General features: G+C 38.9%; 2 protein-coding genes across 5 annotated transcripts in view; both read left to right on the top strand.

Moving 5' to 3' along the window:
* Positions 1–3,914, top strand: part of specc1 (sperm antigen with calponin homology and coiled-coil domains 1) — a 65,191-nt gene extending 61,277 nt beyond the window's left edge. For 3 of the 4 annotated variants that reach the window (XM_041052500.1, XM_041052499.1, XM_041052501.1), the window contains one exon: positions 2,367–3,750. In XM_041052500.1, coding sequence (XP_040908434.1) covers positions 2,367–2,456 — 90 coding nt within the window. In that variant the 3' untranslated portion in view covers positions 2,457–3,750. Of the gene's footprint in view, positions 1–2,366; positions 3,751–3,819 lie in introns of those variants that run through there. The other variant, XR_005895082.1, reaches the window with a different exon arrangement.
* Positions 3,915–4,848: 934 nt separating this feature from the next.
* The window catches only part of adora2b (adenosine A2b receptor), a 48,916-nt gene continuing 36,913 nt past the window's right edge, over positions 4,849–16,851 (top strand). The window contains exons 1-2 of the mRNA XM_041052502.1: positions 4,849–4,975; positions 5,137–5,607. Of these exons, the coding sequence (XP_040908436.1) occupies positions 5,225–5,607 (383 nt within the window). The 5' untranslated portion in view covers positions 4,849–4,975; positions 5,137–5,224. The remainder of the gene's footprint in view (positions 4,976–5,136; positions 5,608–16,851) is intronic.

The following is a 16,851-nucleotide window of genomic DNA, read 5'->3' as shown; positions in this document are numbered from 1 at the left end:
TTTTTTTAGCCGTGGTGTCAACAGAGTCACTTTCATTTTTGGGAAAGAATACATTTATTCACATTCTTGCCAAGAGTGAGATGAGCCATAGATGCCTCTCTCATATCTGTCCATTACATATGAAACTAACGCCTGGAGATGATTAGCCTGTCTTGGCTGTAAAGACTGGAAGCAGCTAGCTTAACAACATTTAACAAGATTAAGAACCTACAGCCTGTGAGGCTGTACTTGGACACAGTTGCGCTTTGAGCTAAATGCTAATGTCAGCATGCTCACAATGGCAACGCTAACATTGCTGATAATATTGTTAGATGAGGTTTAGCAGGTACAGTATTTGCCATGTTCACCATCGCAGTTTTGTTTAGCAGTATTGTGGCTCTAAATGAAAAGTTAAGGGCCCATTAAAAGTACCTGCAGTTCATCCTGAGAGGACATGAATGTCTGTGCCAGATTCCATGGCAATCCTTCCAAAAGTTATAGGGATATTTTGATTTGGACCAAAGTCGTCAGACCAGTGGTCTGAACCGACCCTACAGAGAGACCACTGTGATCCCTAAAGTCTTACTGCTTGCATGGCTAATAAAATCCATACCTGTGGTTTTACTGGGGATAATGTGCTGGACTCTTTGTTCATTGGGCAAAATCACTTTGTAGAGTCTCACATTTATGACAAAACACAACCATAAACAGAAATTCATGTGAAATAAGAAATACATCTAACAGTTTAAACTTTGGCAGTAGTGTGTTCTTGTAGGATCCCATCACTCATAGTAAGAGACTGATTGCAAAAAAAAAAAGTTTGCAGGATGAAATCAGGTGATGTTTTGGGGATAAATCCTGACTCATTTGTCTTATTTAAAACAGTCACTTTGCTGCCTTGAGGTCATAGATGTCAGAAACTGTTGTTCATAAAAACACATCTCCATCGCACAAACGCACACATCCCTTCATGTTTTTACCCTTCCCTGCTTCCTTTTACTGTTTATTTTAATTCTGATATGAATACACATATCACTGCCCGTAAGGATGTGGACACTAAACAGTTTAATTCTGACCAGGTCAAGTGAATTCCTCACGCACAGAACTTCCAGGAAAAACAGATAAACCTGACCGGATTTAGAGGAATAATCTGCTGCAGGGTAGCAGCCAGCTGGAATGAAGGTCTTCTCCTCAGACCTACTTTTATTTGTGCAGCACATACTGGTGGCACACGTGTGATGGCCTCTCCTCCCTGTTCAACATCTTTGTTCCACGTCTCGCCTTGTTACCCTGTGCACTTCGTGATTTAAGGAGCATGATAGATGAATGTGGTGGGGGTTTTGGTTCTGTCTAAAAGTGCAGCAAAAATAACTGCTCTGAGATGACTTAGACAGAAATTACACCAATCAGTCAAACTGCTCATTTGATCTAAATCTGGAAGAACCAGCTGGACCTCAGCAGGGAAGCGAACAAGGCTTAAATGTTTGAGGCCAAAATTCACATTTCTTTGTCTTATTAATTCTCCATTACGTGCTTGTGGTTACAAGATTGGATGCGGCAAACTCGTTCCCATGTCAGCGACTGAAAAATGTTGGAAACAAATAAATTACCCTAACCCGACTTTAACTGGCTCTCTCTATTCTCCACTGACAAACTTTAATGCTTTGTTTTCAACTTTCTCCCTGCTGCATAAACAAAAATCTCAGACTCCGCCCACAGAGCAGTGGGTCATCGTCCCGTTAGGAGGATGAGACATCACGGAGGTGACTGTACTGACGTTTCTGTGCACATATCAGAGCCAACAGAAGACTCTGTGACACCGCAGTCACGTGAAAGTCCGGTTCACTGTCTGACTCATCACTGCTGGACAGGATTTTGTCTCTGAGCGGATGACCACAGTCTAATAATGACAGAAGTGTGCTAATACTGTAGATTACAGTTTGTCTCAGCAGCTTAAGCACATTTTCTGTTTCTCTCAAAACACGGCATCGTTTTATACTGAACAGCACAGCACATTCATGTGTCGGGCAACAAGCCCATCACTCACTCAAGACATTTAAACTTGTGTCAAAAACAAAAATAACAGGTTTAAATCAAGACAGTAAAATGTCTGATGAACTGTGTCAGCGTGACAGAAGCTTTTGGCTTATTTGACAGTTGTGCCAAAGCAGCTAAGAGTAACCAAGCTCTGATGTTTGTTAAGGATGAATGAGACAATTTTGTGTTCCGTGTCGCTCGTGATAAAACTTCTGCAGATGTTGCATATTTGTTCTGAGCTCTGCTGTTTACAAACTGCCTGGCCTGACGGGGTTGCTGTTTGTAAAGCTCACAATTTCTACAAACCCTGAAATACCCAATGTCAATGCCAGTCTCTCTTTCCCGATCAGGACATTGAGGAGCTGATGAAGACTGACAGGCCGGACTGGCAAAGCGTCATGCAGTATGTCTCTCAGATCTACAAGTACTTTGAGACCTGACTGGTGAGGAAGAGGACCTGGAGACCGATGAAGGCCAGAGGCACCTCAGCACTTTTCTGCCCTGTCTGTCAGCACTACATTCACCTTCCAGACAGACCGAACGCTGCCACTTTAACCTTTCTCCTTTTCACTGTCTGATGCCAGAGACAGGACAGAGGACCACTCTGTTCCTGAGAAATCTAGCTGTCATGAACCTAATGTTTTCTGTCCTACTTCTCGACATTTAGCCACAGTGCAGGCAGGAAACACACCACCCTGTTTCATTTTTACACGTTTAAAGTGTCAGTCGAGCATCTGATTCATAGACAAAAACAGACAAACAGATTAAGGTGCAAAATACTATTAAAGCCTTGTAGCAATTGACAGCACAACTGAGAGAAGATTAAGAACTGGTTCATTTTTCCTTTTCAACCCTTTATATTGATTTTGAAAGACTTTTTTTTAGATAATATAACAAAAATGCATAAAAGCCTCTGTCACAATCTGTCCGTCAGTAGAAAATCTAAAAAATGAATGAATATGTTTTTCAGTTGCTTTTGATCTCAGTCCTCATGTGGCCCCGTGCTGCCAACACTTAATATTAGAGCTGTTTGTGAATCAAATGCTGTGTGGAAATGATCTGACGTTTGTGCCAAATCTTCTGCCAAAACACAACATACACAAGACTATCTATGCATGGTTACAGAGTAGTGTTCTGTCTCAGTGTGCAGCCTGACATCCTCCTTTCACTGAACAACATGCAGTCACACCTAAACCGGCGTGAGCTCAGCTTTTGGTAAATTTTGTTTCTGTTTGCTGAAACGTTGCTAAAAAGAATCGACACTGAGTTTGACCTTATTGTAATCTAGCAGGAGTTGTACTCTGAGTTCTACTTTGCAGAGCAGAGAGTATTTTGAACTGACAGGTTTGAGTTGAACTTTATCTTTTGTCCTTAAAAATGGAGGTCAGACAAACCCTAGCTGCCATCTGTGATGCCAAACTAAAATGATTTCACACTACGAGAGTTGCTGAATAGTTTTGTAGAAATATTTTTTATGAAAACAGACGTGATCTCTATGTTTGTGTTGTTTACAGCAGTCAGGGTTGACTCAGTCAGACCATCGTGACGTGCCCTCCTGTCGTTCCTTCACGTTTTCCATCGAAACTCTCGACAACTATGGTACTGCAGCTGCTTTGCAAAATATATATCTATATTTCGCATGCCATGTTAAATTATGAAGGAGAGGATAACATTTACATGTAAGAGCTGAGGCACAACATGTTCTCGGGGTTCAGACGAGCCGCCTCTTGCAGATGCCCTCATGTTTTTTGTTTTTTGTTTTTTTTTTTTTGGAAGATAAAAGTGTTATTTATTTATTTACAGGACCTGCATCCTGAGGAGTGAAAATATGGACAGAAATTCAAAGAGTTTTCTATTTACAGATGTCAGATTTGGAGGCCTGATGGATGAATATTGCTCAATAAAAGATTATTAAGTTTTATTTTCAATCATTTACTTTTTTAAATTATTGCTTAGGGGGGTGTTTCAACACAGATGTTAAGCTTTTTTTAAGTGAATCTACTGTGTGAACGAACCAGCTTCTCAGTGCGTTTTAAATATATTCCTCTGTTGCTCTTGCTGAGGTTAAACTGCTTTTCCACTGTGCCCATTAAAGCCCAGTGCCAGGGCTGTAAAACATTTGGGTATGCTGGAACACTGATTGGAAAACGGTTGCCTTCTTTTTCACAGCGCACCTTTTGTACTTTGACACATTTCAGAGGCCGATGAAGAAAGAATTAGAGATAACCGAGGTCTCTGAATACAATGAAGTGGGTGAGGAGAGGTTTTAAAAATCGATCAAAGAAAAGCTTGAATGGGTGAAGTGCAAACTTTACAGGGTCTGTAAAAAGAGTCAACATTTAGGAGGCAACCACCCAATATTAACACGGATCGGTCTCTTCTCCGACTTCGTCTCGTGCGTTTGCGTCAGACAGGAAAGAAAGATAAACAATATTGCGCAAACACTTTAAAAATGTGTGTAAATCTACTTTTAGAGGCTACTTTTGCCTCCCCGAGTCTCTGCTGTCGGGGCAATTTAGGCCTGATTGAAACCAGATGCATCCGCGTGTGCGAGTAGTGCGGGTGCGCGTGCTCGTGCGGCACATACAATACAGAGTTTACATCAGATGGAAAGCACGTGGTGGCGTTTTTTGGGTTTTTTTTGCATGCAGTTTAATTGGTGCGTAATTACGCACGGTGGAGCAGTGACGCTCGCTCGGGATCCCAGCATTATCAGATACTTGTAACCGCATGCGAGTGTTTGTGTGTGTGTGAGAGTGAGTGAGTTTGGGGCGTGGCTTCTCTGTGAAATTCGGGTTTTTTTTTTCTCGCGTCTCTCCCCACACTTCAAAACTGCTGTCGCGGGGAGGTTGTGTGACACTGTGCCCGCGCTTCAGATCTATAGACGCCGGTTCGATGTTCCACAGATCGGTCGCAGTTGGTGTGAAAACATCCGGAGACGATGTACAGACTGACTAAGGTGGGCGATAACAATGTTCAGTGACTTTATACCTGTTTTATGAGCGCGTTTATGCTTTATTACACAGCTACTGCAGCTTCTGTCAACTTTGTGGCACAGGAATAGTAAATTGCTGCCTTTTGTCAACATGAACATAAAGTAAATTTCCGTCTTTCCTACAGATGACTGGATCTGCAGCTCACACTTGTGGAATATTCCTGGATTATAGCAGAAAGACTTCTTTACTCCTCTGGGACTAGAAACAGCGTTATGGGTGACCGTCTTCTCTGTGAACAGCCTGCGGGCTTAAGTCCTTTACCACACTTTGCTGAGATGAAGACGTTCTACATCGTGATTGAAGTAGCAATTGCTGTTCTCTCCATATCCGGTAACATACTGGTTTGCTGGGCTGTCGCCATCAACACCACTTTGAAGAACGCCACCAACTACTTTCTGGTGTCTCTGGCTGTGGCTGATATTCTGGTCGGTTGCCTCGCCATCCCCTTTGCCATAACCATCAGCATCGGCATACACCTGGACTTCTATGGATGCCTCTTCCTGGCCTGTTTTGTCTTGGTACTGACTCAGAGCTCCATCTTCAGTCTGCTTGCCATCGCCATTGACAGATATCTGGCCGTCAAAATTCATCTAAGGTGAGTGATGAATCTATTAATTCTTCAGTTGGTTAAGACAATGTGAAAACAGTGAAAGTGGTGTAACATAAACTAGAGTTGTCATCCTTAAACATTTTTTTTCTCATTCAAAGTGATTAGAAAAGTGCAGGTCTTGGAGCCCAGTCTGGGATCCAGCCACCCGTCTGTCTGCAGGACTCTAACTTTATCTGTTTATAATCACATGTTAATACACAGTGTGGCAGAAATATACAAACTTCCTTTAATCCCATCTTTAAAATAACTATCTAACTAACTAGTCGAACTCAACATCATTTCTCAGTGTCCCTAAATGTTGTCATGTATTTCCAACTGAAAAAGAATTGAATTCAGGAGCTGAGAGATCAGTATCAGCTCTGTGATCTCATGAATCAGTTTCCTGTGCAGATTAATGCCGCGTGTAAAAATAGCAGGGCTGATATCTAAACTTGGAATGATAATCGCATAATACCTCTCTAAACATTATTTAAATCGGGTGTTAGAGACAGACTTGGCAAACACTTTGAAGTGTCTTGTTTTATAACCGCGATTCCGTAATCTACGGGGTTTAGTTAATGTCAGCTCTGTACACACGGCGGTGAGTCTGTAATTACAGCAGCAGAATCACTGAGTGATCTGCGTCTGAGCACTTGGTTCATTTTCCATCATTTTCCTCGGTTGATACGCAGCTAAGTGTTGACACTCAGAGAGCTGCGTGCCTCTCATCAGACAATTCCCACAGCTCATTAACAAAAAAATCGAGGGTCTGTCACGTAGCTGTTTGTTTGGGACACATCAGGAGAGGCCGTCGGATCAATACCCGGCCACACAGTGTCACTTCCATTGATCCTCATGGCAAAGGCCACGGAGATCCACCGTGCGCCCGCTGAGCGCGTCCGCGCTCTGCCCGAGGAAACAGAAACAAGCAGAGGCAGCTCGCTGCTGCCTGATGTTTCCGTGAACTGAGGAACACGAGCCTCATTATCAGATGGGAACTGTCTGTCACCAGGTGCTGGTGTTTTTTGGCGTTAAAGGCAACGCTCAGTGCAGTGAGAGAGGGATGTTCGTGCTGAGGGTCTGTTTGGCTGTGATGAGCTGTCATTTCCATTATGCTGACAAGACACTGGCAAGAAAGGACAGTTTGACACTAGTGTGGGATGAAGGCCGCCTGCCACTAACGGAGCTGCTTGTAAAATCCCCATTTGTGCTTCTATTCTTGACCTACTGACGGAAACCAAAGCACAGCGCACCTCGCTCCGCCTGCTCTCACAGAAAACACTGACTTTAACTGGCTGTGAACCAGCGACAACCTCATAACATTCTCTGTAAAAAGTTTTCAGCATCCCATTTTATAGTTTCCTCCGACAGCGCAGCTCCCACCCTCACACACACACACACGATAATAAGATCAGTGTGTGTATATTCAGCTCAGATTACATGCAGGGATGTCCGCCATGTGTGTGTGTGAATTTCTCTCAGATGAAAGTGTTTTCACAGATGGTTTTAGAAGAAGTGAAAGACCAGAGCCAGATGTTTTAAACCCCATGAGAAGACAGGACCTCACACCCACTCTGAGTTCTCCCGGAGCCCCGCTCTGTTAGTGTTCCTCCAGATATTTTGTCCCTCTCTCCTGTTGGAGCTTTCAAATAACCTTCAGCACACCGTAGACCACTAAGGATTGTCCCCCACCCGCTGCAGCAGCAGATCCTTTCAGTAGTCAGGGAAGTGAGCATCATCAGGGGCCTCAAGTTGCTGATTCAGCACATTTCAGTTTAGTTGTTTTAATGGACAGTTTAAGAGTCTTCTTGTCTTTGCATGTAGGGGTGTGATGGTTGTGTTGCTGTCATCCTTGGTCTAAATTCTGCTTCAGCGTTTTACAAATGATGAACAATGTGAAAAAGTTAAGGTGGTTTCAGAATTTAAGAAGCAGGCAAAGCTCTGTTTGTGGCTGGACGTCAAACAGCTGATCCATATTTTATTGACTTGCGTGAACATCACATTGAAAATGATGGAAAAACTGGTGTCTGGGGGGAGATATTAGTCAAGATGCAGACATGCAGCGAGGGATGCATCATCCTCAGACTCTCAGTGAGACATGTGTTATCATCAGCAAATGCAGAGTCCTAAAATGACCTGGGATCAGCTGTGGAAGCTACAGGATGATTAAGTGCAGTGTGAGGTAAAAAGATTACTGATGAAGGAGGTTAACGCTTCACAGTCTGGCTTAGAGAAGAGTTAAGGCTGAGGTCAGCGTTGTTGTGATTTATGATGTGTAATGTGAGACTGACATTACTTAGACATTTACGAGGTGTGGAAGCAGCTAGCCCCGGATCTGTCCGAAGATATCAAAATATCTCCCAGCACCTCCAAAGCGCAGAAGCCTTGGAAGTTGCTTAGCTGAGCCACTAGCTGCCAAGAAATGCAGAAGTTTCAGCAGGAAACTCTTTGACACTTCAGTGTTTACAGTCAGGTCTTTAGAGGTGTCGGTAATGACAGATTTTGTGTGGACTCACTTAACAGTAGGTGTTAAAAGGTTGCAGTTTACAGCTTCACGTCTTCATAGATGTTTCATGTGTCGAACTTTGATAATTCTGAAGTTACATGATTCACATTTTCATATTTCAGTAAATCCCTGTAAACATTTGCATTTGGTATATGTTTGTACTTTAATCTGTCGCCTCTCTGTACGTTGAACAGAAATGAAGTGGAATGTTAAACCCACACCGATTACTGGCTGCAGGTTGTAGTTGTTCGTACTGTCACAGTGAAATCAAGCTGACCACATCCACCATCTTCTGAGCGTAAGGTGAAGCCTTCCAGGGCTCAGCGTTTCATTCTGAAAAATAGATTTTGAAGCGAGCGGTTGTTGAGCTTCACAACAAAACACATAGTCACACTCTGGGATCCATGTTCTGGATTGTCTGCATTTGCATTCGTTTCTCTTCTGTTAAAAAAAAATCTCACATGATCAGAAGTTAATCCCAGTGTGAAAGCTTTAAAATTCAAATCTGTATTTACATGGATTTATTCTCAGCTTACCTCACGCATCTTGTTTTTCAGGGACACTCACAAATACAACTCATAATGCAAATGCTCTGCAGCTCTGTTTGCATACACACTGGTAGACTGGGGTGTTGTCAGTGTGAATGGCCACATGTTTGATTGTGTTTGCAGCTGAGCTGCGCACACTGCCAGATATTTATGCGGATATTGTGTGCATGTGGATGTGTGTGTGGGTCTCTTTGTGGCCTGGCAGAGGTCTGTGGCCTTAAGCGGAAGCACAGCGGCAGTGGGATGGGTGGGGGTGGGGGGTTATTGGAGAAAGGAGCAAGAGAAAAAAGCAAAACAAAGATAGATGCCAGCGTGCTGCCGTCATGCCAGAGCTAATCCATTCAGCCTCTCGCCCATTCCCTGCCTCCAAAGAGAGGCAGAGGGAGAGAGAGAGGCAGTGTGCAGGAGAGGGACCCTCTGGGAAACAGACCCTGTCCAGCCTGCTGTACTTGACAGACAGAGGGAGGAGAAGATGCAGAGGATCAGGTGGGAGGTGTAGGGACATGAAGTGAGGTGTGATGAGCTCTGAAGCTTCCTGTGTGTGTGCACAGTGCTGTATTATTCATGGTCCCCCCCCCCAGGCACACGTGCACATGTGCACACCTCCCTGGAGGGGGTTTGGAGGATGGGGTTGGGACTCACACGAGGTAGACTGGGCTAATGAAGCCGTGTCGTTCTGGTAACATGACTTTCAGTTTACCAGAAAATCCTCTGCATCTGAAATCAGTATTTTGACTGCCCTGGTTTCCTGCCTGTGCCCTCAGGAGTCAGAGGCATTTGCTGCATGTTGAACCCACTTCCTCACAGCCATGTTTCACTCTCACCTCTCAGCCTTTTAAAGGCTCAGATGGTTACAGTTGTTTTCTTTATAAAACCTGTGATGAGACCAAAACCAACAATAAGTAATTTTAACCTTCCAAAAAATGAGTGCCTGTGTAGACTCAGCCTGATGTTGCTTATCAAAAAACATACATTTAAAAAAAAAGGGCGGGGTGTGGTGGAAGGGGGGGTCATGTTTGTGTTTATCTGTACAGCTGCAGCTATTGACCTGAAAAATCACTTACCAGCAAAAAAGAAGAAAACCCACTAATGTTCCAGTGTAGAATTTTATGAATAACGCGTCCTAAAGATGAACATTTAACAAACTGTTTGCAAATAATGTTACTAGTGTTAACTAATTAAACACAGATCATTTTCACCATGAGGTAAGTGTTTCCTCCTGAAGTCACAGGACCAGTTCCTCAATTCATTTTACTCACTGGCTATTTATGGCCCACAGTCTGTGTCTGAGACCTGCTTTCTCCCTCCACTGCTCACAGGACACCTCATAGCTGTGAGTGTCAACCTTTTGTTAATAACACAACAGATTAATTAACCAAAATTTATTTTATTATTGATTCATGAACTACTGGCTTATTGATGACTGATCATTTTCCCATAGTGTTACTGCAAAAGTCCCATTTTAAGTCCTGATATAAATGTGACCATGTGATGTGCAGCAGTAGAAGTCAGGTAGATTTTTTACAGTGTGTGTGTGCGTGTGTGTGTGTACGTGCACTTCAGCGTGTGTATGAGTCATTACTGTGCAGTGGCTCGCTTGAGTTGCTTTGAGGAAACAGCTTGTTTCGCTTCAATCGCTGTTCTCATGAAGGGTGACGGGCAGGACGACACTCGTGTGAATCTGCCCTGCGTCTCGATACGCAGCCACCCTGCGCCTGGTGTTAAGAATTTCACATTTTACATTTCAGTCAGGGGTTTGCTTGACGGGAAACGTTCTGAGTCAGTGTCAAAGCAGCACAGAGAAGTGAAGACCAAAAAAAAAAAAAACTTTCAACCTCTCTGAGGCTGACTCCTTCTGTTTTTAGGTCTCCATGTTTTGTTGATGTGGTCTGTGAAACACAGACACGTTAACCCACCTCACCCTGTGTAAACTCAGCAGCATGACTGATGTATGAATTTCAGTGAAGCAGGATGTGCGATGCTGTCAGAGATAGCAGCAGCAGCTTTCATTTCATAGCTGATAATGTGTTCAGGGGTAAAATTAGTCAGTTTGTTAGTGCTGCAGTTAGACTGGTTACATGAAAAGTGGAAATTACTTGCAAAATAAAATGGGCTGTAACTGCTTTTAGCTTTTTATATTAGGGATGCACCGAATAGTGATGTGTTGGTCACGAATGAAATGGCTCTTAGAGCCGGCTCTTTGAAGTGAACGACATGAGCCAGCTCCTCATTGGGAGCCGTTTTGTTTTTTCTTTTTTCTTTTTCATTTTCTCTTTTTTCTTCAAGCCGCACGCGATTGGTCAGTATGTGTTTGCGGCCTGTGTTTGCATTGCACTCACAGCAGCAGTAGCACATGAACAGGAGAGCAAGAGGGGATGAGAGATAGAGAGCCAGGGGCTACAAGAAAAGACAAAACATCGACACATTAGAAAGGTATAGTTAAGAAAATGAGTGACACCAGGAAAAGAAGCAAAATCTGGAACCATTTTAATTATATTGATAATGAAAAGACAGAGTGTAGAGTCTGTGAGAAAAGAATTTCATACAGGGCCGGCTCAACAAACAACCTGCATAGGCACCTGAGAATTGTTGGTTTGTTTAAAAGAAAAAAGCTGAAAGGATAATAATGTTAGAAGTTAAATTGTAAATAATTATTTTTTGTATTTTTTACAATTTATTTTTGTGTAAATGAAGGAATATTTATATAATAAACATTTAAAAAAAAAATACATTAGTAATTCATTTTGTACAAATTTTTATTTATATTAAACTATTGTTGATAGTAAATTAAATAGTATGGCCTCAAAATATCATAAAAATGGTCATAGTATAGTAAGACTACAAAATAGGCCAAAAAAAGTAATACTTTAGTATGTCCTCAAAATGTCATAAACATGGTCATAGTATAGAAAGGCTTAATAATAATAATAATAATACATTTTATTTATAGGCGCCTTTCTTGACACTCAAGGTCACCTTACATTATAAAAACATACACAATAAAAACAGTAAAAAACAAAAGAGACAATACAGTTTAAGATAGACAATAGACAATGCAGTTGTGGTCAGGGGGAGTAAGCTAATCTGAACAGATGAGTTTTGAGTTTAGATTTGAAATGTGGGAGTGAGTTAGTATTACGGAGGTCAGGTGGGAGAGAGTTCCAGAGTTGTGGGGCAGAGCGACTGAATGCTCTGCTCTCCATGGTAACAAGGCGGGCAGAGGGGACAGCGAGATGGATAGAGGGAGAGGATCTGAGGGTGCGGACAGGTGGAGGAGCTTCAAAATAGGCCAAAGAAAGTCATACTTTAGTATGTCCTCAAAATGTCATAAAAATGGTCATAGTATAGTAAGGCTTCAAAATAGGCCAAAAAAAGTCATACTTTAGTATGGCCTCAAAATATCATAAAAATGGTCATCGTATAGTAATGCTACAAAATAAACCAAAAAAAGTCATACTTTAGTATGTCCTCAAAATGTCATAAAAATGGTCATAGTATAGGAAGGCTTCAAAATAGACCAAAAAAAGTCATACTTTAGTAAGGCCTCAAAATGTCATAAAAAACGTCAAAGTATAGTATGACGTCAAAACATGCCAAAAAAAGTCATACTTTAGTGAGGCCTCAAAATGTCATAAAAAACATCATAGTATAGTAAGGCGTCAAAATGGGCCAAAAAAAGTCAAAAAAATTTTTGACCTCAAAATGTAATAAAAAACGTCATAGTATAGTAAGGCGTCAAAATGTCATAAAAAAGTCATAGTATAGTATGGCATTTTTTCAGGTAAAAAAAGTCCAACTTTTTTTTGACCTCAAAATGTCATAAAAAACGTCATAGTATAGTATGGCATTTTTTTCGGGCAAAAAAGGTCAAAAATTTTTTTTTAACCTCAAAATGTCATAAAAAACGTCATAGTATAGTAAGGCGTCAAAATCGGCCAAAAAAAGTCAACATTTTATTTTACCTCAAAATGTCATAAAAAACGTCATAGTAGAGTGTGGCGTTTTTTTCGGGCAAAAAAAGTCCAAATTTTTTTTGACCTCAAAATGTCATAAAAAACGTCATAGTATAGTATGGCGTTTTTTTCGGGTAAAAAAAGTCCAAAAAATTTTTGACCTCAAAATGTCGTAAAAAACGTCATAGTATAGTATGCCGTTTTTTTCGGGCAAAAAAAGTCCAAATTTTTTTTGACCTCAAAATGTCATAAAAAACGTCATAGTATAGTAAGGCGTCAAAATCAGCCAAAAAAAGTCAACATTTTTTTTTACCTCAAAATGTCATAAAAAACGTCATAGTATAGTATGGCGTCAAAATGGGCCAAAGAAAGTCCAATTTTTTTTGACCTCAAAATGTCATAAAAAACGTCATAGTATAGTATGCCGTTTTTTTTGGGCAAAAAAAGTCAAAAGAATTTTTGACCTCAAAATGTCATAAAAAACGTCATAGTATAGTAAGGCGTCAAAATGTCATTAAAAAAAAGTCAGGCATCAAAATTGGCCAAAAAAAGTCAAAAAAATTTTTGACCTCAAAATTTCATAAAAAACGTCATAGTATAGTATGCCGTTTTTTTCGGGCAAAAAAAGTCCAAATTTTTTTTGACCTCAAAATGTCATAAAAAACATCATAGTATAGTAAGGCGTCAAAATCGGACAAAAAAAGTCAACATTTTTTATAACCTCAAAATGTCATAAAAAACGTCATAGTATAGTATGGCGTTTTTTCGGGTAAAAAAAGTCAAAAATTTTTTTGACCTCAAAATGTCATAAAAAACGTTATAGTATAGTAAGGCGTCAAAATCGGCCAAAAAAAGTCAACATTTTATTTTACCTCAAAATGTCATAAAAAACGTCATAGTAGAGTGTGGCGTTTTTTTCGGGCAAAAAAAGTCCAAATTTTTTTTGACCTCAAAATGTCATAAAAAACGTCATAGTATAGTATGGCGTTTTTTTCGGGTAAAAAAAGTCCAAAAAATTTTTGACCTCAAAATGTCGTAAAAAACGTCATAGTATAGTATGCCGTTTTTTTCGGGCAAAAAAAGTCCAAATTTTTTTTGACCTCAAAATGTCGTAAAAAACGTCATAATATAGTAAGGCGTCAAAATTGACCAAAAAAAGTCAAAAAAATTTTTTGACCTCAAAATGTCATAAAAAACGTCATAGTATAGTAAGGCGTCAAAATCGACCAAAAAAAGTCAAAAATTTTTTTGACCTCAAAATATCATAAAAAACGTCATAGTATAGTATGCCGTTTTTTTCGGGCAAAAAAAGTCAAAAAAATTTTTGACCTCAAAATGTCGTAAAAAACGTCATAGTATAGTATGCCGTTTTTTTCGGACAAAAAAAATCCAAATTTTTTTTGACCTCAAAATGTCATAAAAAACGTCATAGTATAGTATGCTGTTTTTTTTGGGCAAAAAAAGTCCATTTTTTTTTTACCTCAAAATGTCATAAAAAACGTCATATTATAGTAAGGCGTCAAAATCGACCAAAAAAAGTCCAAATTTTTTTTGACTGACCTCAAAATGTCATAAAAAACGTCATAGTATAGTATGCCGTTTTTTTCGGGCAAAAAAAGTCAAAATTTTTTTTGACCTCAAAATGTCGTAAAAAACGTCATAGTATAGTATGGCGTTTTTTTCGGGCAAAAAAAGTCCAAATTTTTTTTGACCTCAAAATGTCGTAAAAAACGTCATAGTATAGTATGGCGTTTTTTTCGGGCAAAAAAAGTCAAAATTTTTTTCGACCTCAAAATGTCATAAAAACGTCATAGTATAGTATGGCGTTTTTTTCGGCCAAAAAAAGTCAACATTTTTTTCGACCTCAAAATGTCATAAAAACGTCATAGTATAGTAAGGCATCAAAATCGACCAAAAAAAGTCAAAAAAATTTTTGACCTCAACATGTCGTAAAAAACGTCATAGTATAGTATGGCGTTTTTTTCGGGCAAAAAAAGTCCAAATTTTTTTTGACCTCAAAATGTCGTAAAAAACGTAATATTATAGTAAGGCGTCAAAATCGACCAAAAAAAGTCCACATTTTTTTTGACCTCAAAATGTCGTAAAAAACGTCATAGTATAGTATGCCGTTTTTTTCGGGCAAAAAAAGTCCAAATTTTTTTTTACCTCAAAATGTCATAAAAAACGTCAAAGTATAGTAAGGCATCAAAATCGACCAAAAAAAGTCAAAAAAATTTTTGACCTCAACATGTCGTAAAAAACGTCATAGTATAGTATGGCGTTTTTTTCGGGCAAAAAAAGTCCAAATTTTTTTTGACCTCAAAATGTCGTAAAAAACGTCATATTATAGTAAGGCGTCAAAATCGACCAAAAAAAGTCCAAATTTTTTTTGACCTCAAAATATCATAAAAAACGTCATAGTATAGTATGCCGTTTTTTTCGGGCAAAAAAAGTCCAAATTTTTTTTGACCTCAAAATGTCGTAAAAAACGTCATAGTATAGTATGGCGTTTTTATCGGGCAAAAAAAGTCAAAAAATTTTTGACCTCAAAATGTCATAAAAAATGTCATAGTATAGTATGGCGTTTTTTTCGGGCAAAAAAAGTCCAAATTTTTTTTGACCTCAAAATGTCGTAAAAAACGTCATAGTATAGTATGCCGTTTTTTTCGGGCAAAAAAAGTCCAAATTTTTTTTGACCTCAAAATGTCGTAAAAAACGTTATAGTATAGTATGCCGTTTTTTTTCGGGCAAAAAAAGTCCAAATTTTTTTTTACCTCAAAATGTCCTAAAAAACGTCATAGTATAGTATGCCGTTTTTTTCGGGCAAAAAAAGTCCATTTTTTTTTTACCTCAAAATGTCATAAAAAATGTCATATTATAGTAAGGCGTCAAAATCGACCAAAAAAAGTCCAAATTTTTTTTGACCTCAAAATGTCTTAAAAAACGTCATAGTATAGTAAGGTGTCAAAATCGACCAAAAAAAGTCCAAATTTTTTTTGACCTCAAAATATCATAAAAAACGTCATAGTATAGTATGCCGTTTTTTTCGGGCAAAAAAAGTCCAAATTTTTTTTGACCTCAAAATGTCGTAAAAAACGTCATAGTATAGTATGGCGTTTTTTTCGGGCAAAAAAAGTCCAAATTTTTTTTGACCTCAAAATGTCTTAAAAAACGTCATAGTATAGTATGGCGTTTTTTTCGGGCAAAAAAAGTCCAAATTTTTTTTGACCTCAAAATGTCGTAAAAAACGTCATAGTATAGTATGCCGTTTTTTTCGGGCAAAAAAAGTCCAAATTTTTTTTTACCTCAAAATGTCGTAAAAAACGTCATAGTATAGTATGGCGTTTTTTTCGGGCAGAAAAAGTACAATTTTTTTTTGACCTCAAAATGTCGTAAAAAACGTCATAGTATAGTATGGCGTTTTTTTCGGGCAAAAAAAGTCCAAATTTTTTTTGACATCAAAATGTCATAAAAAACGTCATAGTATAGTATGGCGTTTTTTTCGGGCAAAAAAAGTCCAAATTTTTTTTGACCTCAAAATGTCGTAAAAAACATCATAGTATAGTATGCCGTTTTTTTCGGGCAAAAAAAGTCAAAAAAATTTTTGACCTCAAAATGTCATAAAAAACGTCATAGTATAGTATGCCGTTTTTTTCAGGCAAAAAAAGTCCAAATTTTTTTTGACCTCAAAATGTCGTAAAAAACGTCATAGTATAGTATGCCGTTTTTTTCGGGCAAAAAAAGTCCATTTTTTTTTTACCTCAAAATGTCATAAAAAACGTCATATTATAGTAAGGCGTCAAAATCGACCAAAAAAAGTCCAAATTTTTTTTGACCTCAAAATATCATAAAAAACGTCATAGTATAGTATGCCGTTTTTTTCGGGCAAAAAAAGTCCAAATTTTTTTTGACCTCAAAATGTCGTAAAAAACGTCATAGTATAGTATGGCGTTTTTATCGGGCAAAAAAAGTCAAAAAATTTTTGACCTCAAAATGTCATAAAAAATGTCATAGTATAGTATGGCGTTTTTTTCGGGCAAAAAAAGTCCAAATTTTTTTTGACCTCAAAATGTCGTAAAAAACGTCATAGTATAGTATGCCGTTTTTTTCGGGCAAAAAAAGTCCAAATTTTTTTTGACCTCAAAATGTCGTAAAAAACGTTATAGTATAGTATGCCGTTTTTTTTCGGGCAAAAAAAGTCCAAATTTTTTTTTACCTCAAAATGTCCTAAAAAACGTCATAG

Source organism: Toxotes jaculatrix, chromosome 12, assembly GCF_017976425.1.
Source record: "Toxotes jaculatrix isolate fToxJac2 chromosome 12, fToxJac2.pri, whole genome shotgun sequence".
In the NCBI taxonomy this organism is placed as follows: Eukaryota; Metazoa; Chordata; class Actinopteri; family Toxotidae; genus Toxotes; species Toxotes jaculatrix.
This window is presented reverse-complemented; position numbering and strand designations above follow the sequence as displayed.